At 44.7% G+C, this 19,097-nt stretch overlaps 1 protein-coding gene across 1 annotated transcript in view; it reads left to right on the top strand.

The window, feature by feature from the left end:
* The window catches only part of gucy2f (guanylate cyclase 2F, retinal), a 68,058-nt gene that overhangs the window by 19,239 nt on the left and 29,722 nt on the right, over positions 1–19,097 (top strand). Inside the window, exons 7-11 of the mRNA XM_052026505.1 lie at positions 3,476–3,556; positions 6,002–6,178; positions 9,247–9,403; positions 14,921–15,070; positions 15,765–15,913. Of these exons, the coding sequence (XP_051882465.1) occupies positions 3,476–3,556; positions 6,002–6,178; positions 9,247–9,403; positions 14,921–15,070; positions 15,765–15,913 (714 nt within the window). The remainder of the gene's footprint in view (positions 1–3,475; positions 3,557–6,001; positions 6,179–9,246; positions 9,404–14,920; positions 15,071–15,764; positions 15,914–19,097) is intronic.

The raw sequence follows: 19,097 nt of genomic DNA, 5'->3' as shown, positions 1-19,097 counted from the left end.
CCAGCCAGACAGCTCATTCCATATATTGGTACATTGAGGTAGAAAAAAGGGGAAAAGAATGCAGAATATAGTGTTACTGTTCTTTTTTGTTTTTTTTATAAATGACCTGGATGAGGAAGTGGAGGGGTGGGTTAGTAGGTTTGCGGATGACATGAAAGTTGGGGTGTTGTGGATAGTTTGGAGGGCTGTCAGAGGTTACAGAGGAACATAGATAGGATGCAGAGTTAGGCTGAGAAGTGGCAGATGCAGTTCAACCCAGATAAGTGTGAAGTGGTTCATTTTGGTAGGTCAAATATGTTGGTGGAATATAGTATTAACGGTAGGACTCTTGGCAGTGTGGAGGATCAGAGGGATCTTGGGGTCCGAGTCCATAGGACGCTCAAAGCGGCTGCGCAGGTTGATTCTTTGGTTAAGAAGGCATATGGTGTATTGTCCTTCATCAATCGGGGAATTGAATTTGGAGCCGAGGTATTGTTGCAGCTATATAGGTCCCTGGTCAGACCTCACTTGGAGTACTGTGCTCAGTTCTGGTCGCCTCACTACAGGAAAGATGTGGAAGCCATAGACAGGGTGCAGAGGAGATTTACAAGGATGCTGCCTGGAATGCGGAACATATCTTATGAAAGCAGGTTGAGGGAACTCGGCCTTTTCTCCTTGGAGAGACGGAGGATGAAGGGGGACCTGATAAAGTTGTATAAGATGATGAGAGGTATTGATAGGGTAGGTAGTCAGAGGCTTTTCCCCAGGGCTGAATTGGTGGCCACAAGGGGACATAGGTTTAAGGTGCTGGGGAGTAGATATAGAGGAGATGTCAGGGGTAAGTTTTTTACTCAGAGAGTGGTGAGTGTGTGGAATGGGCTGCTGGCAACGGTGGTGGAGGCAGATACGATAGGGTCTTTCAAGAGGCTGTTGGATAGGTACATGGAGCTAAGTAAAATAGAGGGCTATGAGTAAGCCTAGTAATTTATAAGGTAGGGACATGTTGGGCATAGCTTTGTGGGCTGAAAGGCCTGAATTGTGCTGTAGTTTTTCTATGTTTCTATGTTTCTATGTTAGAAAGAAAGTGCAGTGCAGGCAAACGAATAAAGTGCAAGGTCATAACAAGATAGATTGGGACATCATGAGTTCTTTTTTTTGCGCATGAGAGGTCAGTTCAAGAGTCTGGTAACAGTGGGATAGAAGCTGTCCTTGAGCCTGGTGGTTTGTGTTCTCCAGTTTTTGGAACTTCTGCCTGACAGGAGGGGGGAGAAGAGAGAATAACTGAGTTCGAGGTGTCCTTGATTACATTGGCTGCTTTCCCAAGGCAGCTGAAAGTGTAGACGGAGTCAATAGAGGGGCAGGAAAATGGGATAAGTTTGGACTGGCATCACGGTCGGCCTGTTCCTGTGTTGCTCTGTTTTATGTTCTACACCCTCCTGCTCTCAATGAGTTGGTTAAATGTGATCTGCACCCACAGCACTAAGTTGGAAAGCGGGGGAGTTATTTCTGGTGTCCTGGTCAATATTGATCTCGCACCCAGCATTACTGGAAGACACATTACTTGATTATTTTCTTCTGTTTATTTGCATAGTGTGGATGTTGCTGTTTGTCAGTGTTTGTTGTGCAGAAATTGACTGGTGCACTCCATACCATACAGGGATAACTGCACTTCAGAAATGCACCAATGGATATGAAGTGCTTCTGGTTGTCCTGAATGGACTGTGAAAGCTGCTATTAAAACTCAAGTCTTTGTTGTAAATAACCCTTCCTAGTTCAAGGTCTGGTAGGTCAGTGACAAATTTTATGTCTGATTAGTTAAGGAGATAGTTTTCCCTGTTCATAAGCGTTTCCTATTTCTAACTACAAAATTTGACATTAAGTTTGTGGGCCTGCATCAGTGTAATGAATGGCTGGTATTCAGTTCTCACTAACCACAAAACATATTCTGCCTTAGGTTTACTACACCATAAACTTGTTTCGGTTGCTCTTCCAGTGTTAATCGTATTATTAAGTATTACTGCGAGTGCAACATTGTGGTTAAAACCTAATCCCATCTCGGCATGAAATAATCATCTGATATCCATAAGATTAATGAAATGTTTCCATTAATAATCATCCATCAATGCCTCTCAGGGAAGGAACTCTTTTGTCCTTTATATAGCTGATTTCTCACTCCAATTCTACATCAAAATTGTTGTAGTTTAACTAACCTCTGAACTCGGAGCATTGTGTCTCCGTTGTCATTGGTCAGATGTGTCTAACGTCAAGTCTGTAAGATTTCCTCCCGTTGTTTGGATGCATTTAACATTGGGTCCATGGCTTCTTTTCATTGGTTGGATGTGTTTGACATTGAATCTATGATTGCTGTTCATTGATTGGGTGTGTTTAATGTTGGGTGTACATTTGTTGCTGATAGATTGGATGTGTTTGCTGTGGAGTTTAGCATTGTTGTCCACTAGTTAGATGTGTTTTGTGTTGAGTTTATGTTGGCTGTCCATTGAGTCTATGATGGTCATACATTGATTGGATGTGTTTACTGTTGAGACTGAAGTTGCTTCCCATTGAGTCATAGAGTCACACAGAACAGAAATGGGCCCTTTGACCCAACTGGTCCATGCTGACCGAGATTCCACGTAAGCTAGCCCCATTTCCCCCTGTTTGGCCCATATCCCTTTCCTATCCATGTACCTGTCCAAATACCTTTTAAATGTTGTTAATGTACCTGCCTCAACCACTTCCTCTGGCAGCTCGTTCCTCTGCACTCATTTTCAATGCACTCTGTACTAACTCAATGTAACTGCACTGTGTAATGAATTGACCTGTACGATCGGTTTGCAAGACAAGTTTTTTCACTGTACCTCGGTACAAATGACAATAATAAACCAATACCAATACCATATACTGACCACCCTCTGGTTGAAAAAGTTGATTGAAAAGTTCCTATTAAATCTCTCCCGTCTCACCTTAAACCTATGCCCTCTAGTTCTTGATTACCCAACCCTGAGGAAAAGTCTGTGCGCCTTCACCCTATCTATGCCCCTCATGATTTTATACGATCACCTCCCATTTTCCTATGGTCCGATGAAAAAGGTCCAAACCTGCTTGACCTCTCTCCATAACACTCCCTCGAGTCCTGGCAACATCCCCATAAATCTCCTCTGCATTTTTTCCTGCTTAATGGCATCTTTCCTATAGCAAGGCGATTGGTTCAATATCTTTGACGTTGAATTATGTTTGCTCATCGGCTGGATATATTCAACACTGATTGCTGTGATTTGATGTGTTCAGTGATTAATTTCCCATTGGTTAGGTGTGTAAAGTATTGAGTCTCTGTTGCTGCCCATTGGTGGATGTACCTACCGTTGAGGTTGTGACTCTGAGCTTTTATCTGCTTTATGCTGTTAAATTTATTAAGATGTAATGTGGTTATTCCAGAATCGATTTCACTCTGAAATAGCTTTTGCAAAGGTGAAATGTGTCTTTCCTAATCTCCTAGGGAGACTGGGTCTGGCTAAAGAAACTTGACTCCAGATGTAACCAAGAGGTGCAGAAATCTACAACCAAAATACTGAGAAAGGTAAATCTCTGTCCCCATCAGCAGCCTTACACCAAGACACATATCAGTGTATCCAAGTTGACAAAGTAATTTTAAAGTTCCCTTCTTTGTGTTTCTCATATTGCAAAAAGGATGTAGAGACACTGGAAAGGCTGTGCCTTCATCTACCTGGGCTCTAAGCCCCAAAATACCCCCCACACCCCCACCAAACCTCTTTGCCTCTCCATCTCTCTCTCTGCTTTCTAAATGTTCTTTGGAATCTAGCTCTTGGACCAAGCCTTTGGCCATTTCTCCTAATGTCTCCTTCATTGGCGCAGTAGCATATTTTGACTGTTGCAACATTTCAAGTGCCAGACCCAATTGATTGTTCAACGAATACAATGTGCACTTGAGCTCAGTGACTGTTAATGCTGGAAGTACTCTACAGCCCCATCAGTACTTGGAAAAACAGGCCAACGGATGGAGTGTTGTTCCTTTTCCAGAAGCCACACACGCAGGGATGGCCCCACAGCGTTGTGTATCGACACCTTAACCTCAGACGTGTCTATCCAGTCTGCACATGTGGAAGCTGAGGGACATTCCAAAGGAGATTCAGCAGGCCAATTCCCGGGATGAAGGGGCTGTCCCATCAAGAGATTCTAAACAATTTGAGCTTCTATTCATTGGGCTTCAGAAGAATGAGGAGTTACCTCACTCAAGCATGTATGATTCTAAGGGGGATTGTCAGGGTAGGTGTTGAGATGCTTCCATTAGTTATAGAGTTACAAACAAGTCAAGTCACGTTCAAGTTACTTTATTGTCATTCGCCCATGTGCTATAAAACCACATGGAGGAACAAAATGTCGTTTCCCCCAGACTCACACAACAGAGGACATACATAAAACAGAAGACATACAATAAACGCAGACAAAAAAAAATTGTGCAAGTACAAATAATGCAAAAAACGGTATATACAGAATACAAATTTAGTGCAGAGTTAGTGAAAACCGAGCTGGACGAAGAAAATCCAGAACTCAGTGTGTTGCACTAATTGTATAAACATGTTCAGCAGCAGCCAAGGTTCTTACACGCCGTTGTGCAAACCAGGGCTTTTGACGCGGCATTTGTCTGAAACTGTCTCCAGGGTATTCAGGAGCCTGACAGCCTGTTCTGCCAACTCAAGCTTCAACTATATCATCAAGTTTGCTGATGATACCACAGTGTTGGTCCTCATCAGCAGGAACGATGAAACAGCTTACAGAGACAGAACAAGGGGATATAGTTAAGAGATAAAGGGCTGGTCATTTAAAACTGGGAAATTTCTTCCCCCAGAGGGTAGTGAATCTCTGGAACTCTCTGCCCCCGAGGATAGTGGAGGCCGGATCATTCGACGTACTTAAGCCGGAGAGAGATAAGCATTTGAAAGATCGAGGAAATGGAGGTGATGGGGAATCGGCACAGAAGAAGAGTTGAGGCCAGTATAGATCAGCCATGATCACAATGAATGACGAGGCAGGCTTGAGGGGCCGAATGGCCTACTCCTGCTCCTATTTTCTTGTGTTCTTGTGAGTGGGGTCAGGGGATGGGCTGGAGTTGAGAGGCCAGGATACTAGACACCAGGAAATGTATTCCTGTCTTAATATGGCGGCTGATACATTTCTGCCCAACTACATTTGGGCATAGTTGGCAAGTTAGTATTTGAAAACGACCACTGTGTGGATGAATTTAGTGGCCATGCACCCTGCACAGCTGATAAAAATCCTCTTGATGAAGGGTCTTTGACCTGGAATGCCAGCTCTGTTTCTCTTCCCACAGATGCTGCCTGACCTGCTGAGTATTTCCAGCATTTTCTGTTCCAATTACACAAATACTCCTGCACTTTTGCACACCCCCTGACATATGATACAGCTATGAACAATGTTGCATGCGTTTGATGTGGATTGTACATACATAGACTCACAGACATACATTGTAGTTTACAGTAGCCAATGAACCACACAGCTTGTCTCTGAGTAATGAGCGAACCGGAGGTACTTAGACAAAATGCACGTGGTCACGGACAAATTCCGTGCAGACAGCACTCGAGGTCAGGACCGAACTTGGCTCCCTGGAGCTGTGAGGCAGAGGCACGAACGGCTGCATCACTGCGCACCAGTTAGTATATTTCAATCAATTCATATGTCAGTCTTCTACACTCATGGATATACGACACAAGTATACACATATATACAGATATGCAATACAGATATATGCACTCCTTATAGACACAGAGATATATCAGACAGGTATGAGCACAGTCTGTGCTTGCTTGTGCACTTCTCAGTTCTTGTCATGTTTGGCACAGACATCGTGGGCTGAAGGGCCTGTTCCTGTGCTGCACTGTTCTGTGTTCTACATTCTGTGTTGTCTGCTTCTTAAAGCAATAGTTTGCTGTGCTTCCAGCCCCCTTGTCTTACTTGCTATGTGTGTTTTCCTTCCGTTTCAAAGATGAGAGACCTGCGGAATGAGAACGTGAACCCCTTCTTGGGCTTCCTGTGTGACAATGGAGTGTTAGCCATCGCCACTGAACACTGCTCCCGGGGAAGTCTTCACGATCTTCTCCGGAATGACGACGTGAAGCTTGATTGGATGTTCAAGTCCTCCCTCCTACTGGATCTAATCAAGGTGATGCATCGGTTCCTCTCTTGGGGGAAGGGGGAGAGAGCAGAGAGAGCAGGATGGATGGGTGGATTGGCTCAGTCATGCTCAGCCATTTGTATATTAATACTCTTGGAAATTCCTAGCCTGACATTTACTAAATGGGACTTCAACTGGAATTGATTTGGAACTGGTTTATTATTACTGTCACTTGTACCAAGGTACAGTGAAAACCTTGCCTTGCAAACTGTTCGTACAGATCAATTCATTACACAGTGCACTGAGGTAGTACAAGGTAAAACAATACAGAAGGTAGAATAAAGTGTAAGGGCCACAGAGAAAGTGTAGTGCAGGTAGACAATAATGTGCAAGGTCATAACGAGGTAGATTATGAGGTCAAGAGGCCAATTTATCAGAGTAGGGGACTGTTCAGTAGTCTAATAACAGAGTGGTGGGGTGAATCATTCATGCTCAACAAGAAACTTAGCCAAGGTCTGCTTTCTAACTGTGTCCAAATAGCTCAACAACGTCATCAACGGCTCTGCCCATGGGGCTAAAGTTGGCAAGGGATCACAGCTACGTATAGGGTTAGAGGTGGTGGATTTCCCCTCTGAAGTGAATCAGTTAGGTTTTAACAGCATCACAATATCTTCACACTCAATGTTTCTAACCCCAAGTTTTTAACTTTGAGAACAATCAGCTACTCTAGTTAGAGTCATCGGGTCATACAGCACAGAAACAAGCCCTTCGGCCCACGTGCTGACCAAGATTCCCATCTAAGCTAGTTCCATTTGCCTGCATTTGGCCCATATCCCTCTAAACCTTTTCTCGTCCATGTACCTGTCCAAGTGCCTTTTAAATGTTGTTAATGTACCTGCCTCAACCACTTCCTCTGGCAGTTCATTCCATATACTGACCACTCTCTGGGTGAAAAGGTTTCCCCTCAGTTTCCTAATAAATCTCTCCCTTCTCACCTTAAACCTATGCCCTCAAGTTATTGATTCCCCAACCCTGGGAAAAAGACTGTGTGCATTTACCCTATCTATGCCCCTCATGATTTTATAAACCTCACCCGTCATTCTCCTACACTCCTAGTGTGCTCAATGTCTTTCCATAACTCAGTCCCTCAAGTTCCAGCAACATCTTCGCAAATCTCCTCTGCACTCTTTCCAGCTTAATGGCGTCTTTCCTACATCAGGGTGACCAAAACTGAACGCAATACTCCAAGTGTGTCCTCACCAAAGTCTAGTTGAACCCACATTCCACTGGATCATGAGCTCAAGCCTCCAGGTTTGTTTCCAGTAACACAACCTCTGCACTGCCAAAACCTCATTCTTTGCTCTTTGCCTTTCAAGGGAAGGGTCTGCATTTATAAAATATCTCTCAACCAGTTTGCATGGTCACTGTTGTACAATGGGAAACACTGAGACCAGTTTGTGCAGAGTGAATGCCCGCAAGTAACACAGTGAGCGGAAAGCTCATTGAGGGATAATTAATGGCAAGATATTGGGTTGCACTTCCCTGAAATTATGCAAAGGTATTTTTCTGCATCTCCCAAGAGAACAGATGGAAGTAGAACCATAGAACAGTACAGCACAATACAGGACCTTCGGCCCACAATGTTGTGCTGACCTTTAAACCTCACCTAAGACTATCTAACCCCTTCCTCCCACATATCCCTCTATTTTAAATTCCTCCATATGCTTACCTAGCAATGTCTTGAATTTAACCAAAGTACCTGCCTCCACCACCACCCCAGGCAGCATATTCCATGTACCAACCACGCTCTGGGTGAAAAACCTCCCTGTGATATCTCCCTTGAACTTCCCACCCATTACCTTAAAGCCATGCCCTCTTGTATTGAGCATCAGTGCCCTGGGAAAGAGGCGCTGGCTGTCCACTCTATCTATTCCTCTTAATATTTTGTACACCTCTGGTTAACATTTCATCTAAAAGGCGGTCCTTCCAACAGTGAAGCACTCCCTCATTCTCACCCAGGTCATTTTCTTATGCCCAATCCTCTGGAGAGGGACCCCGATCACTTTCTCTCTCAGAGGTGAGAGTGCTGACAAATGGGCCACGCATCAATACTGAAGAAAGCAAAATCAGTTGGGGAAGAACCTTTCATAGAAGTTTATCAGAGAGGCTATTGAAGCAAGAGCAGTATAAATAGACACGATGTAATGAGGAGCTCCAGTGGCACAATCTGTTAATGTGTGGTACTTATATGGCAGTACATGGTGGAGAAATGCCGAGGCTGTGAGTTCGGGCCTCAGCTAGAGCACTTGTGGTTTCGGGAGGACCTCATAGAAACATTTTGATTGCTAAAAGGGCTGGACAGAGTAGATGTGGCAAAGTTGTTTCCCATGTTAGGGGAGTCTTGTACAAGAGGGCACGACTTCAGGATTGAAGGGCGCCCATTCAGAACAGAGGTGCGGAGAAACTTCTTTAGCCAGAGAGTGGTGAATCTGTGGAATTTGTTGCCACGGGTGGCTGTGGAGGCAAAGTCATTGGGTGTATTTAAGGCAGAGATTGATAGGTGTCTGAGTAGCCAGGGCATCAAAGGTTATGGTGAGAAGGCGGGGGGTGGGGCTAAATGGGAGAATGGATCAGCTCATGATAGAATGGCAGAGCAGACTCAATGGGCCGAATGGCTGACTTCTGCTCCTTTGTCTTATGGTCTATGGTCTAATCGGATGCTTCTCCAGAGAGAAAAGGTTTGGACGTAGATTGAGAGACAATGATATTTTCAGTGAAGAACCTTGGAATATTTTGCTGCATTAACAAAAACAATAATAACTTGCACTTATGTAGCAACTTTAACAAAATATCCCCCAACTTATTTCTTAGCAGTGTTATCAGACTAAAGGTTACCATAAAACTAACCATGCTATAAGGGAAAAAAAATCAGGCAGATAAGCAACAGCTTGGTTTGAAGGAACATCCTAAAAGAGAGTCATAGGCTAGGGATATATTTCCAGGTCTGAGGGTTACGTTAGCTCGAGGTACGTCTGCTGAGGATGAAAACTGGGGACCTGCAGAGGGATTGTCATTGTATGACTGGATCTCATGCTTTCTCTGTCTTGGATTGGCAGGGTATGAAATACCTTCACCACCGAGACTTCCCTCACGGACGACTGAAATCCCGGAACTGTGTGGTGGATGGACGCTTCGTGCTGAAGGTCGCCGACTATGGCTACGTCGAGCTGTTGGATACACAGAAAGTTCCTCATGAGACACCGGCACCAGAAGGTGAAGGGCATACAACTCTGGTTGTTCTTCTTATTGGCTTGTCATTGTATAGATTGCAAACCCTCCAATATGATGTAAAGATAAGATAAGATATCTTTATTAGTCACATGTACATCAAAACACACAGTGAAATGCATCTTTTGCGTGGTGTTCTGGGGGCAGCCCGCAAGTGTCACCATGCTCCCGGCACCAACATAGCATGTCCACAACTTCTTAACCCGTAAGTCTTTGGAATGTGGGAGGAAACCGGAGCACTCGGAGGAAACCCACGCAGACATGCGGAGAACGTACAAACTCCTTACAGACAGCGGCGGGAATTGAACCCGGATCGCTGGCACTGTAATAACGTTATGCTAACCGCTACACTACTGCGCCTTCCAATTGGCCATTCTCCCTTAGGGATGGCTGTTAGGCTTGCTTCAGAAGGTCACGCTCTCTGAGTTAGAAGAGGGGTTCTCCAGTTCCACTCTGGAAATCAAAACTGGAGCACATTCATCCTTCAGAAAAGGGAGCCTCTATGTGGCACCTTTTTGTGCTTAATACCCTTTGAGGTAGTCTAGCAAACTGCATGGTTGAGTTATCAATTAGGGATGGAGAATTACATTCTCCACGTCCCAAATGGAGATGGGTGGGTTAGTAAGTTTGCAGATGACACAAATTTTGGTGGAGTTTATAAAGGTAAGTATACAGCATGGAAACAGTCCCTTTGGCCCAACTGGCCTATGCTGACCAAGATGACCCATCAAAGCTAGTCCCATTTGCTAGTGTTTGGCCCATAACCTTCTAAACCTTTCCAATCCATGTACCTGCCCTGTTGTTATTGTACCTGCCTCAACCACATTCTCTGGCAGCTCATTCCACATACATACCACCCTCTGTGTAAAAAGGTTTCCTCTCAAGTTCCTATTAAATCTTTCCCCTCTCACTTTAAACCTACGCCCTCTAGTTTGTGATTCCCCAATGCTGGGAAAAAGACTGACTGCATTCCCCCTCATGATTTTATATAACTCTATCAGATCACGTCTCAGTCTCTTACACTCCAAGGAATAAAGTCCTAGTCTGTCCAACCTCTCCTTATAACTCAGTCCCTCAAGTCCTGACAACATCCTTGTAAATATTTTCTGCAGTCTTTCCAGATTAATAGCATCTTTCCTATATCAGGGTGACCAAAACTGAACACAATACTCCGAGTGCATCCTCACCAGCGTCCTATACAACTGCACTATGACCTCCCAACTTTTATACTCAATGCCCTGACTAATGAAAACCAGCTTGCCAAAAGCTTTCTTCACCACCCTGTCTCGTGTGATGCCACTTTCAGTTGTGGACAGTATAGAGGGCTGTAAAAGGATACAGGAGAATATAGATCAGTTACAGATATGGGCAGAGAAATGGTAGATGGAGTTTAATCCAGGCAAGTATGAACTGTTGCACCTTGTGAGGTCAAATACAAGGGGAAAATATACAGTTAATGGCAGGACTCTTAACAGCAGTGATGCACAGAGGGATTTTGGGGTCCAAGTCCATAGCTCCCTGAAAGTGACCACAAAATAGATAGGCTGGTAAAACAAGGCATATGGAACACTTGCCTTCATTGGTTGGGGCATCAAATTTAAGAGTAAGGAAATCAAGTTGCAGCTATATAAAACTTTGGTTAGGCTGCACTTGGAGTATTGTGTGCACTTCTGGTCATCCCATTCCAAGAAGGGTGTGGAAGCTTTGGAAAGCGTATAGAAGAGGTTCACCAGGATGCTGCCTGGATTAGAGGGTATGAGCTATAAGGTGAGGTTGGACAAACTAGGGTTGTTTTCCCAGGTAGAAATGTTAAATACTAGATGATGTGCACTTAAGGTGAGAGGGGGCAAGTTTAAAGGAGATGTGCGGGGCATGTTTTTTTACTCAGAGAGCAGTAGGTATCTGAAATGTGCTGCCTCTATACCTTTCCTATCTAATTAACCGTCTAAATGTCTTTTAAATATTGTAATTGTATCTGCTCCACCACGTCCTCTGTCAGCTTGTTTCAGATAACCGCCACCTTCTGTGTGAAAAACTCACTCCTCAGATCTCATTTAAATTCCTCCCCTCTCACCATAAATCCATGCCTCTAGTTCTAGACTGTCCTGCCCTGGGATAAAGACAGTGACCTTCTATCCTATCTCTGCCCCTCATAATTTTATGAACCTCCATAAGGTCACCCCTCAGTCTCCTACTTTCCACTGAGAATAAACCCAGTCAATCCAATCTCTCCTTATAACTATAGGCCTCCATTCCAGGCAACATCATAGAACCATGGAATGACTACAGTGCAGAAAGAGGCCATTTGGCCCATTCTTCCCATGTCGGCTCGCCACCAGGGCCACTCACTATTTCCACCCTATTGGCCCCTTCTCTTGCAGCTCTTTCTCCACCATATATTTATCCAATTCCTTCTTGAAGGCCACAATGGAATCTGTCTCCACCACTTCTCCCAGATTCCAAACACAAAACTCTAACTGCATGTTCTAGTCTCTAGGCCCAGTCCCTTCATCCCTCATAGAATATTTTGTATTAATTTTTTCAGGATTTGTGCTTCTCTAACATGCCAGAACTTATTACCCCACTCCTCATTGCTCGTGAGCGGAGTGGAGTGCATGTGAGCCACTTAAGAGTCCACGGAATTTTGTTGGTCTGGGGTCACATATAAGTTAGAATGGCAGATTTCCTTCCTTTGGGGGCTTTATAACAATCCATCAGATTTTCCAGGCATCATTACTATTGGATAACTTTTGCTTGCTTATTCCCCTCTCATCCCAAATTACTAACTACATTCCAGAGCCGTCATGGTGGGATTTGAACTTGGGGTCTCTGGGTTATTATTCCAGGTAGTTAAATCATAAGAGTCCATAAAATCATAAGATATAGGAGCAGAATTAGGCCATTCAGCCCATCGAGTCTGCTCTGCCATTCAATCATGGCTGATTTTTTTTTCAACCCCATTCTCCTGCCTTCTACCCGTAACCCATAACCCCTTACCAATCAAGAACCTATCAATCTCTGCCTTAAATACACCCAGTGACTTGGCCTCCACAGCCCTCTGTGGCGATGAATTCCACATATTCACCGCCCTCTGGCTGAAGAAATTCCTCCTCATCTCAGTTCTAAAGGGATGTCCCTTTATTCTGAGGCTGTTCCCTTGGATCCTGGACTCTCCCACTGTTGGAAACATTCTCTCCACATCCACTCTATCCAGTCCTTTCAGTATCCAGATGAAATGCAATGATGCTGGAGGAACTCAGCAGGCCAGGCAGCATCCGTAGAGAAAAGCAGGTGGTCAACGTTTTGCGTCCTGAAGAAGGGTCCTGACCCGAAATGTTGACCACCTGCTTTTCTCCACAGATGCTGCCTGGCCTGCTGAGTTCCTCCAGCATCATCGTGGTTCATCTAGATTCCAGCATCTGCAGTCCTTTGTTTCTCCTTTCAGTATCCAGTAGGTTTCAATGTGTTCCCCCCTTCAGCCTTCTGAATTCTATCAAGTACAGGCCCAGAGACATGAAACGCTCCTTGTACATTAAGCCTTTCATTCCCGGGATCATTCTTGTGAACCTTCTCTGGACCCCCTCCAGGGCCACCTTAGATACGGGGCCCAAACAAGTCATACAGTCGTACAACACGGAAACATACCCCTTGGCCCATTAAGTCTGCATCGACTCTAAAGCACACATTTACATCAATCTTGCACTAATATCATTTTATTCGCCCCACATTCCCATCCACTCCCCTCCCAGGTTCTCATCCACACACTAGGGACAATTTATGTGGCTAATTAACCTACTAAACCACACATCTTTGGAATGTGGGAGGAAACCAGAGTACCCAGGGAAACCCACACAGTCACAGGGCGAATGTGCAAACTCCACTCGGACAGTGGCCGAGATCAGGATCGAACCCAGGTCACTTGAGCTATGAGACAGTGGCTCTATTCATTGCATCACTATTCCACCACTATGTCTGGGTTACTAGTTCAGTAACTTAACCACTGTAAAACTCACTCTATGGCATGGATTTGGTATTGGTATTGGATTTGGTTTATTATTGTCACTTGTACTGAGGTACAGTGAAAAACTTGTCTTGCATACTGTTTGTACAGATCAATTAATTACATTGAGTTGGATTTTTCTTAGGTATTTGTTAGTCACATGTACATCGAAACACACAGTGAAATGTGTCTTTTTGCATTGCTGAGAATATGCTGGGGGCAGCCCTCAAGTGTCGCCACTTTTCCGGCGCCAACATAGCATGCCCACAACTTCCTAACCCGTACGTCCTTGGAATGCGGGAGGAAACCGGAGCACCCGGAGGAAACCCATGCAGACACGGGGAGAACGTACAAAATCCTTACAGACAGCGGCCGGAATTGAACCTGGGTCACTGGCGCTGTAATAGCGTTACGCTAACTGCTAATGCAGAATAAAGTGTTACAGTTACAGAGAAAGTGCAGTGCAGGCAGACAATAAGGTGCAAGGTCACAACGAGGTATATTGTGAGATCAAGAGTCTAGCTTATCATACTAGAGAACCACTTAATAGTCTTATAACAGCGGGATAGAAGCTGTCCTTGAACCTGGTGGTATGTGCTTTCAGGTTTTGTGTCTTCTGCTCGATGGGAGGGGATAGAAGAGAGAATGTGCAGGATGGGTGAGGTTTTTGATTATGCTGGCTCCTTTACCGAGGCAGCAAGAAGTATAGACAGAGTCCATGGAGGGGAGGCTGGTTTCCGTGATGTGCTGAGCTGCGTCCACAACTCTCTGCAGTGACAGGGCAAGGGTGATAGGGAGCCAGATTTGTTTAACACACCGATCCAATAATTTCATGATCGTATTCCCAAAAATTGCACTTTAAAGGAGATTTAATTGAATGTTAGTTTCCCAGCTGCCAAACATCTGGATTACCAAAAGCAAAAGAAAATGCAGACATTTCAAATCTGAAATGTTGGAATTGGTATTGGTATTGGTATTGGTTTATTATTGTCACTTGTACCGAGGTACAGTGAAAAACTTGTCTTGCATACCGATCGTACAGGTCAATTCATTACACAGTGCATTGAGGTAGTACAGGGTAAAGCAATATAAAATGTCACAGCTACAGAGAAAGTACAGTACAAGCACAGAGTAAAGTGCAAGGTTGTAACGAGGTAGATAAATAGGCTGGAAATACCCAACAGGTCAAGCAGCCTCTGTTCTGATGAAAAGCCACTGAACTGAAACATTAGTTCTGTTTCTCCTCCACAGATGCTGCCTGACCTGAGGAGTATTTTCATAACTGTTTTTTTTTAATCTGGATTGGTATTATTCTTGTGTATTCAAGTGCACTAATGACCTTCATTTCTTGTGGATCACTTTGGGACATTTTACCGCATTAAAGGTGCAACATAGATGCAAGTTGTTGTTGTTGTCCAGATCAACCCAGGGACTGATTGGCTGCCACGTCGTTAGAACCTACCAAGATCTAAAACAAATCTGTCCCTTTTCTTTCTTATCAGAGTTGTTTTGGACAGCTCCTGAGTTCCTGAGAGATCCTGAGTCATCCAGGAAGCCAACAATGAAAGGAGACACTTACAGTTTCGCTATCATCCTGCAGGAAGTCGTGGTCCGAGGCTCTCCGTACTGCATGTTGGGTCTCAGTCCCGAAGGTGGGTTCTGTGCTGCATTCTTCCGCAATGATTGTGCATCTGTGGGGGGTGGTTTTACTGCTGGCTGGTTCTCCAGTTGAGGAGAAGAAGTGAATATTAATAGAACATAGAACAGCACAGCACAGGAACAGGCCCTTCGGCCCACCATGTCTGTGCCGAACACGACGCCAAATTAAACTAGATCCCTTCTGCCTGCACATGATCCATATCCCTCTATTCCCTGCATGTTCATGTGCCTGTCTAACAGCCTCTTAAAAGCCTCTATTATATCTTCTTCCAACGTCACCTCTGGCAGCCCGTTCCGGGCACCCACCACTCTCTGTGTAAAAAACTTGCCCCACACATCTCCTTTAAACTTTCCCCCTCTTACCTTAAATGCATGTCCTCTAGTGTTTAACATTTCTACCCTGAGGAAAAGATTCTGACTGTCTACCCTATCTGTGCCTCCCATAATGTTATAGACTTCTATCAGGTCTCCCCTCAGTCTCCGACGCTCCAGAGAAAACAACCCAGGTCTGTCCAACCAATGGGATTAGTATGGATGGGTATCTGAAGGTTGGCATGAACGTGGTGGGATAAAGGGCCTGTAAGACTTAATTGTAATATAACTTCAGAAGTTTAGTGCTGTCACCATTGGCAAACCTGTACCTCTTGGTCTTTCCTTCATAACATTTACGTATCATTTTCTCTTTAGAGATAATAAGGAAAGTGAAGAAGCCACCTCCGATGTGTCGGCCCACTGTCTCTCCAGATCAAGCGCCATTGGAGTGTATCCAACTGATGAAGCAGTGCTGGACTGAGCTTCCAGACAGGAGGCCTACCTTTAACGAGATCTTTGATCGAGTGAGTAGATGGCTCCAGGGACCGAATCTTTTGGAAATGAGGAGGGTAACTTCATATCTCTTGGAACCATTGGGACTTGGTCTCTTCAGCTGGTTAACACCAGTGTAGAAAACAGAATCACAGAATAGTTACAGCATGGAAGGAGGATATTTGGCCCATCTTGTCCATACCGGCTCTATCTAAGGGATCTTGGAGTCCAAGTCCATAGCTCCCTGAAAGTGGCCACCCAAGTAGATAGGATGATAAAGGAGGCATCTGGCATGTTACTTTCATCAGTTGGGGCATTGAGTATAAGATTAAGGAAGTCATGTTGCAGCTTAATAAAACATTGATTAGGTTGCACTTGGAGCACTGTGTGTAATTGTGGTCACGTCATTACAGGAAGGATGTCGAGGTTTGGAAAGGGTGCAGAAGAGGTTCACCAGGATGCTGCCTGGATTAGAGGGTATGAGCTATAAGGAGAGGTTGGACAAACTTGGGTTGTTTTCTCTGGAGGGTCAGAGGCTAAGGGGAGATCTGATTGAAGTTTATAAGATTATGAGAGGCATAGATAGTGTAGACAGTCAGAATCTTTCCCCAGGGTAGAAATATCGAGCACCAGAGGACATGTATTTAAGGTGAGAGGAGGAAAGTTTAAAGAAGATGTGTGGGGCATATTTAAGATAAGATATCTTTATTAGTCACATGTACATCAAAACACACAGTGAAATTCATCTTTTGTGTAGAGTGTTCTGGGGGCAGCCCGCAAGAGTCGCCACGCTTCCAGCGCCAACATAACATGCCCACAACTTCCTAACCCGTACGCCTTTGGAACGTGGGAAGAAACCGGAGCACCTGGAGGAAACCCACACAGACACAGGGAGAACGTACAAAGTCTTTACCGACAGTGGCCAGAATTGAACCCGGGTCGCTGGCGTTGTAATGGTGTTACGCTAACCATTGGTGGGTGCCTGGAATGGGCTGCCAGGAGTGGTGGTGGAAGCAGATATGATAGTGACGTTTAAGAGGCATTTAGAGAGACACATGAACATGAAAGGAATGGAGGGATACGGGTCATGTGCAGGCAGAAGAGATTTAATTTAATTTGGCATCGTGTGGGCAAAGACATCGTGGGCCGAACGGCCTGTTCCTTTGCTGTACTGTTCTATGTTCTATATGTAGGAACAATTCAGTGCATCCCACTCCCCTAGGATCTCCCCATAGCCCTGCATTGTTTTTCCCTTTTAGGCAATTATCCAGCTCCTTCTTGAACTCAACTATTGGATCTGCCTTCATCACTACCTCTGGAATACCATATAACGTTCACTGGCCTCCAATTTATCAAACATTCCATGGAAGGTTCATACAGAAAGTAGAAGAAATAATGACCACTATCATAACTATTGGACATACAATCAAGAGGCCGGGCGTAATGTCTTGAAAACATGAATGGAGCTGTAGAGATTAATTTTAGTAAATTAATTAAGTCTTGAAGCCAGTATAATAATAACCATGAAACTACTGGGTATAAAATACATTTGGAGACTTTCTCTCCTATCAACTTCCATTATCTGCAGCTCTCTGTCACGTCCATCTATCACCTCCCAATCTCTGTCACTATTCCCCCTCTCCCTTCTCCCTATGTGCCCTTCACTCCTTCTCACCTGGATCCACCTATCACCTGCCAGCTCTTGCACCACCCCTTCCCCTCACCTCTTTATACCGGCGATCTCCCCTCTATCTTTCAGTCCAGTTGAAGGGTCTCGACCTGAAACGTCGACTGTCCATTTCCCTCCACAGATGCTGCCTGACCTGCTGAGCTCCTCCAGCATTTTGTGCATTGCGTCAAATACATTTGGTTCGCCAATGCACTTTATGGAAGGAAACCTGTCATCTTTACCTGTCCTGGCTTTATATGCAATTACAGTCTCATTACAGCAACATTATAATCTGCCCATCAAACCACTGTTACATCAGAACTGTTGCACATTATGGGAGTACCCTGCAATCACATGGACCACAATGGTTCATGAAGTGGTCTCCGACAACTCCTCAAGAGCAATTGGAGATGACCATTAAATGAGGCAGAGATTAAAGGTGAGAGATAGGGGAGTTAAAATAGATTTTCGGGGTAAGTTTTTCAAACAGAGAGGGGTTGATATCTGGAAAGTGCTGTCAGAGGAGATAGTGGAATCAGATACAATCACTATGTTTAAGAGGCATTTAAGCAGACACTTAAATATACAAGGCAATGGATACATTCCTAGAACATAGAACAGTACAGCACAGGAACAGGCCCTTCGGCCCACAATGTCTGTGCCAAAAACAATGCCGAATTAAACTAATTTTCTTTTGCCTAATGCAGGCAAATGGGATTATTGTTGATTGGACAAAAGGGCTGGCAGTGATGTTGGGCCGAAAGGCCTGTTTCTGCACTGTATGACTCTATGACTCTTTGACCAGCAACATTCACATCCTGTGAAATGAATAAAAATATTTGATTGGCCGGCTCTTGCCCTGACCTGGAGTGCTGGCGTGTAAAGCTGCTGCAGTATCAACCTACCACTTTTTCTTCTATCTCCGAGGCGGTTCCTCAGGATTGAGGATGATTTGCTTCCAGTTCAGTCTGTGGCTTCTGAGGTGACACATGAGGCAGACTCTGCCATGGTTGGGGCAGGAGGTTCTTCACAAGGTGGGCTGGTGGGTAGTTTGGGAGGTGATATGCTCTCTCCTGTCTTCTGCATGGTCCAAGTGAATGGATTTGAGGTTCTCATCCTGAATGCTCCTCCTCTATTTAGAGCAATTAAGGTCGAGGGGACTTCACACATTTTCAAGGAGGCTTTGAGAACGTCCTTGAACCTTTTCCTTTGTCAGGTGGTCATCTCTTCCTGTGACAGAGCTCAGAGTCTGGTGCTGGGCATGTGAATGATGTGACTTACCTACAGAACTGACAAAGTGTAATTAGGGGCTTTACTGCTGAGGATGTTGGTCTGGGAGAGGAGGCTGATATTGGTTTGCATCCTGAGATAAAAACATTTGGAGGATTTTGCAGAGATAGTAGTGGTATCTTTCCTGTGCTTGAGGTGTGCACTGAAGGTAGGCCAGGTCTCAGAAGCACACAGAAGGGCAGGGATCGCTGCTGCCGATTGACCACCAATTCTGTGCCAGGTCTGAAGACTTGATCTTCAAACCAACACTCTTTTGC

Source organism: Pristis pectinata, chromosome 11 (genome assembly GCF_009764475.1).
Source record: "Pristis pectinata isolate sPriPec2 chromosome 11, sPriPec2.1.pri, whole genome shotgun sequence".
Taxonomy (NCBI): domain Eukaryota; kingdom Metazoa; phylum Chordata; class Chondrichthyes; order Rhinopristiformes; family Pristidae; genus Pristis; species Pristis pectinata.
Note: the sequence above shows the minus strand (reverse complement) of the source record. Positions and strands in the feature narration are given on the sequence as shown.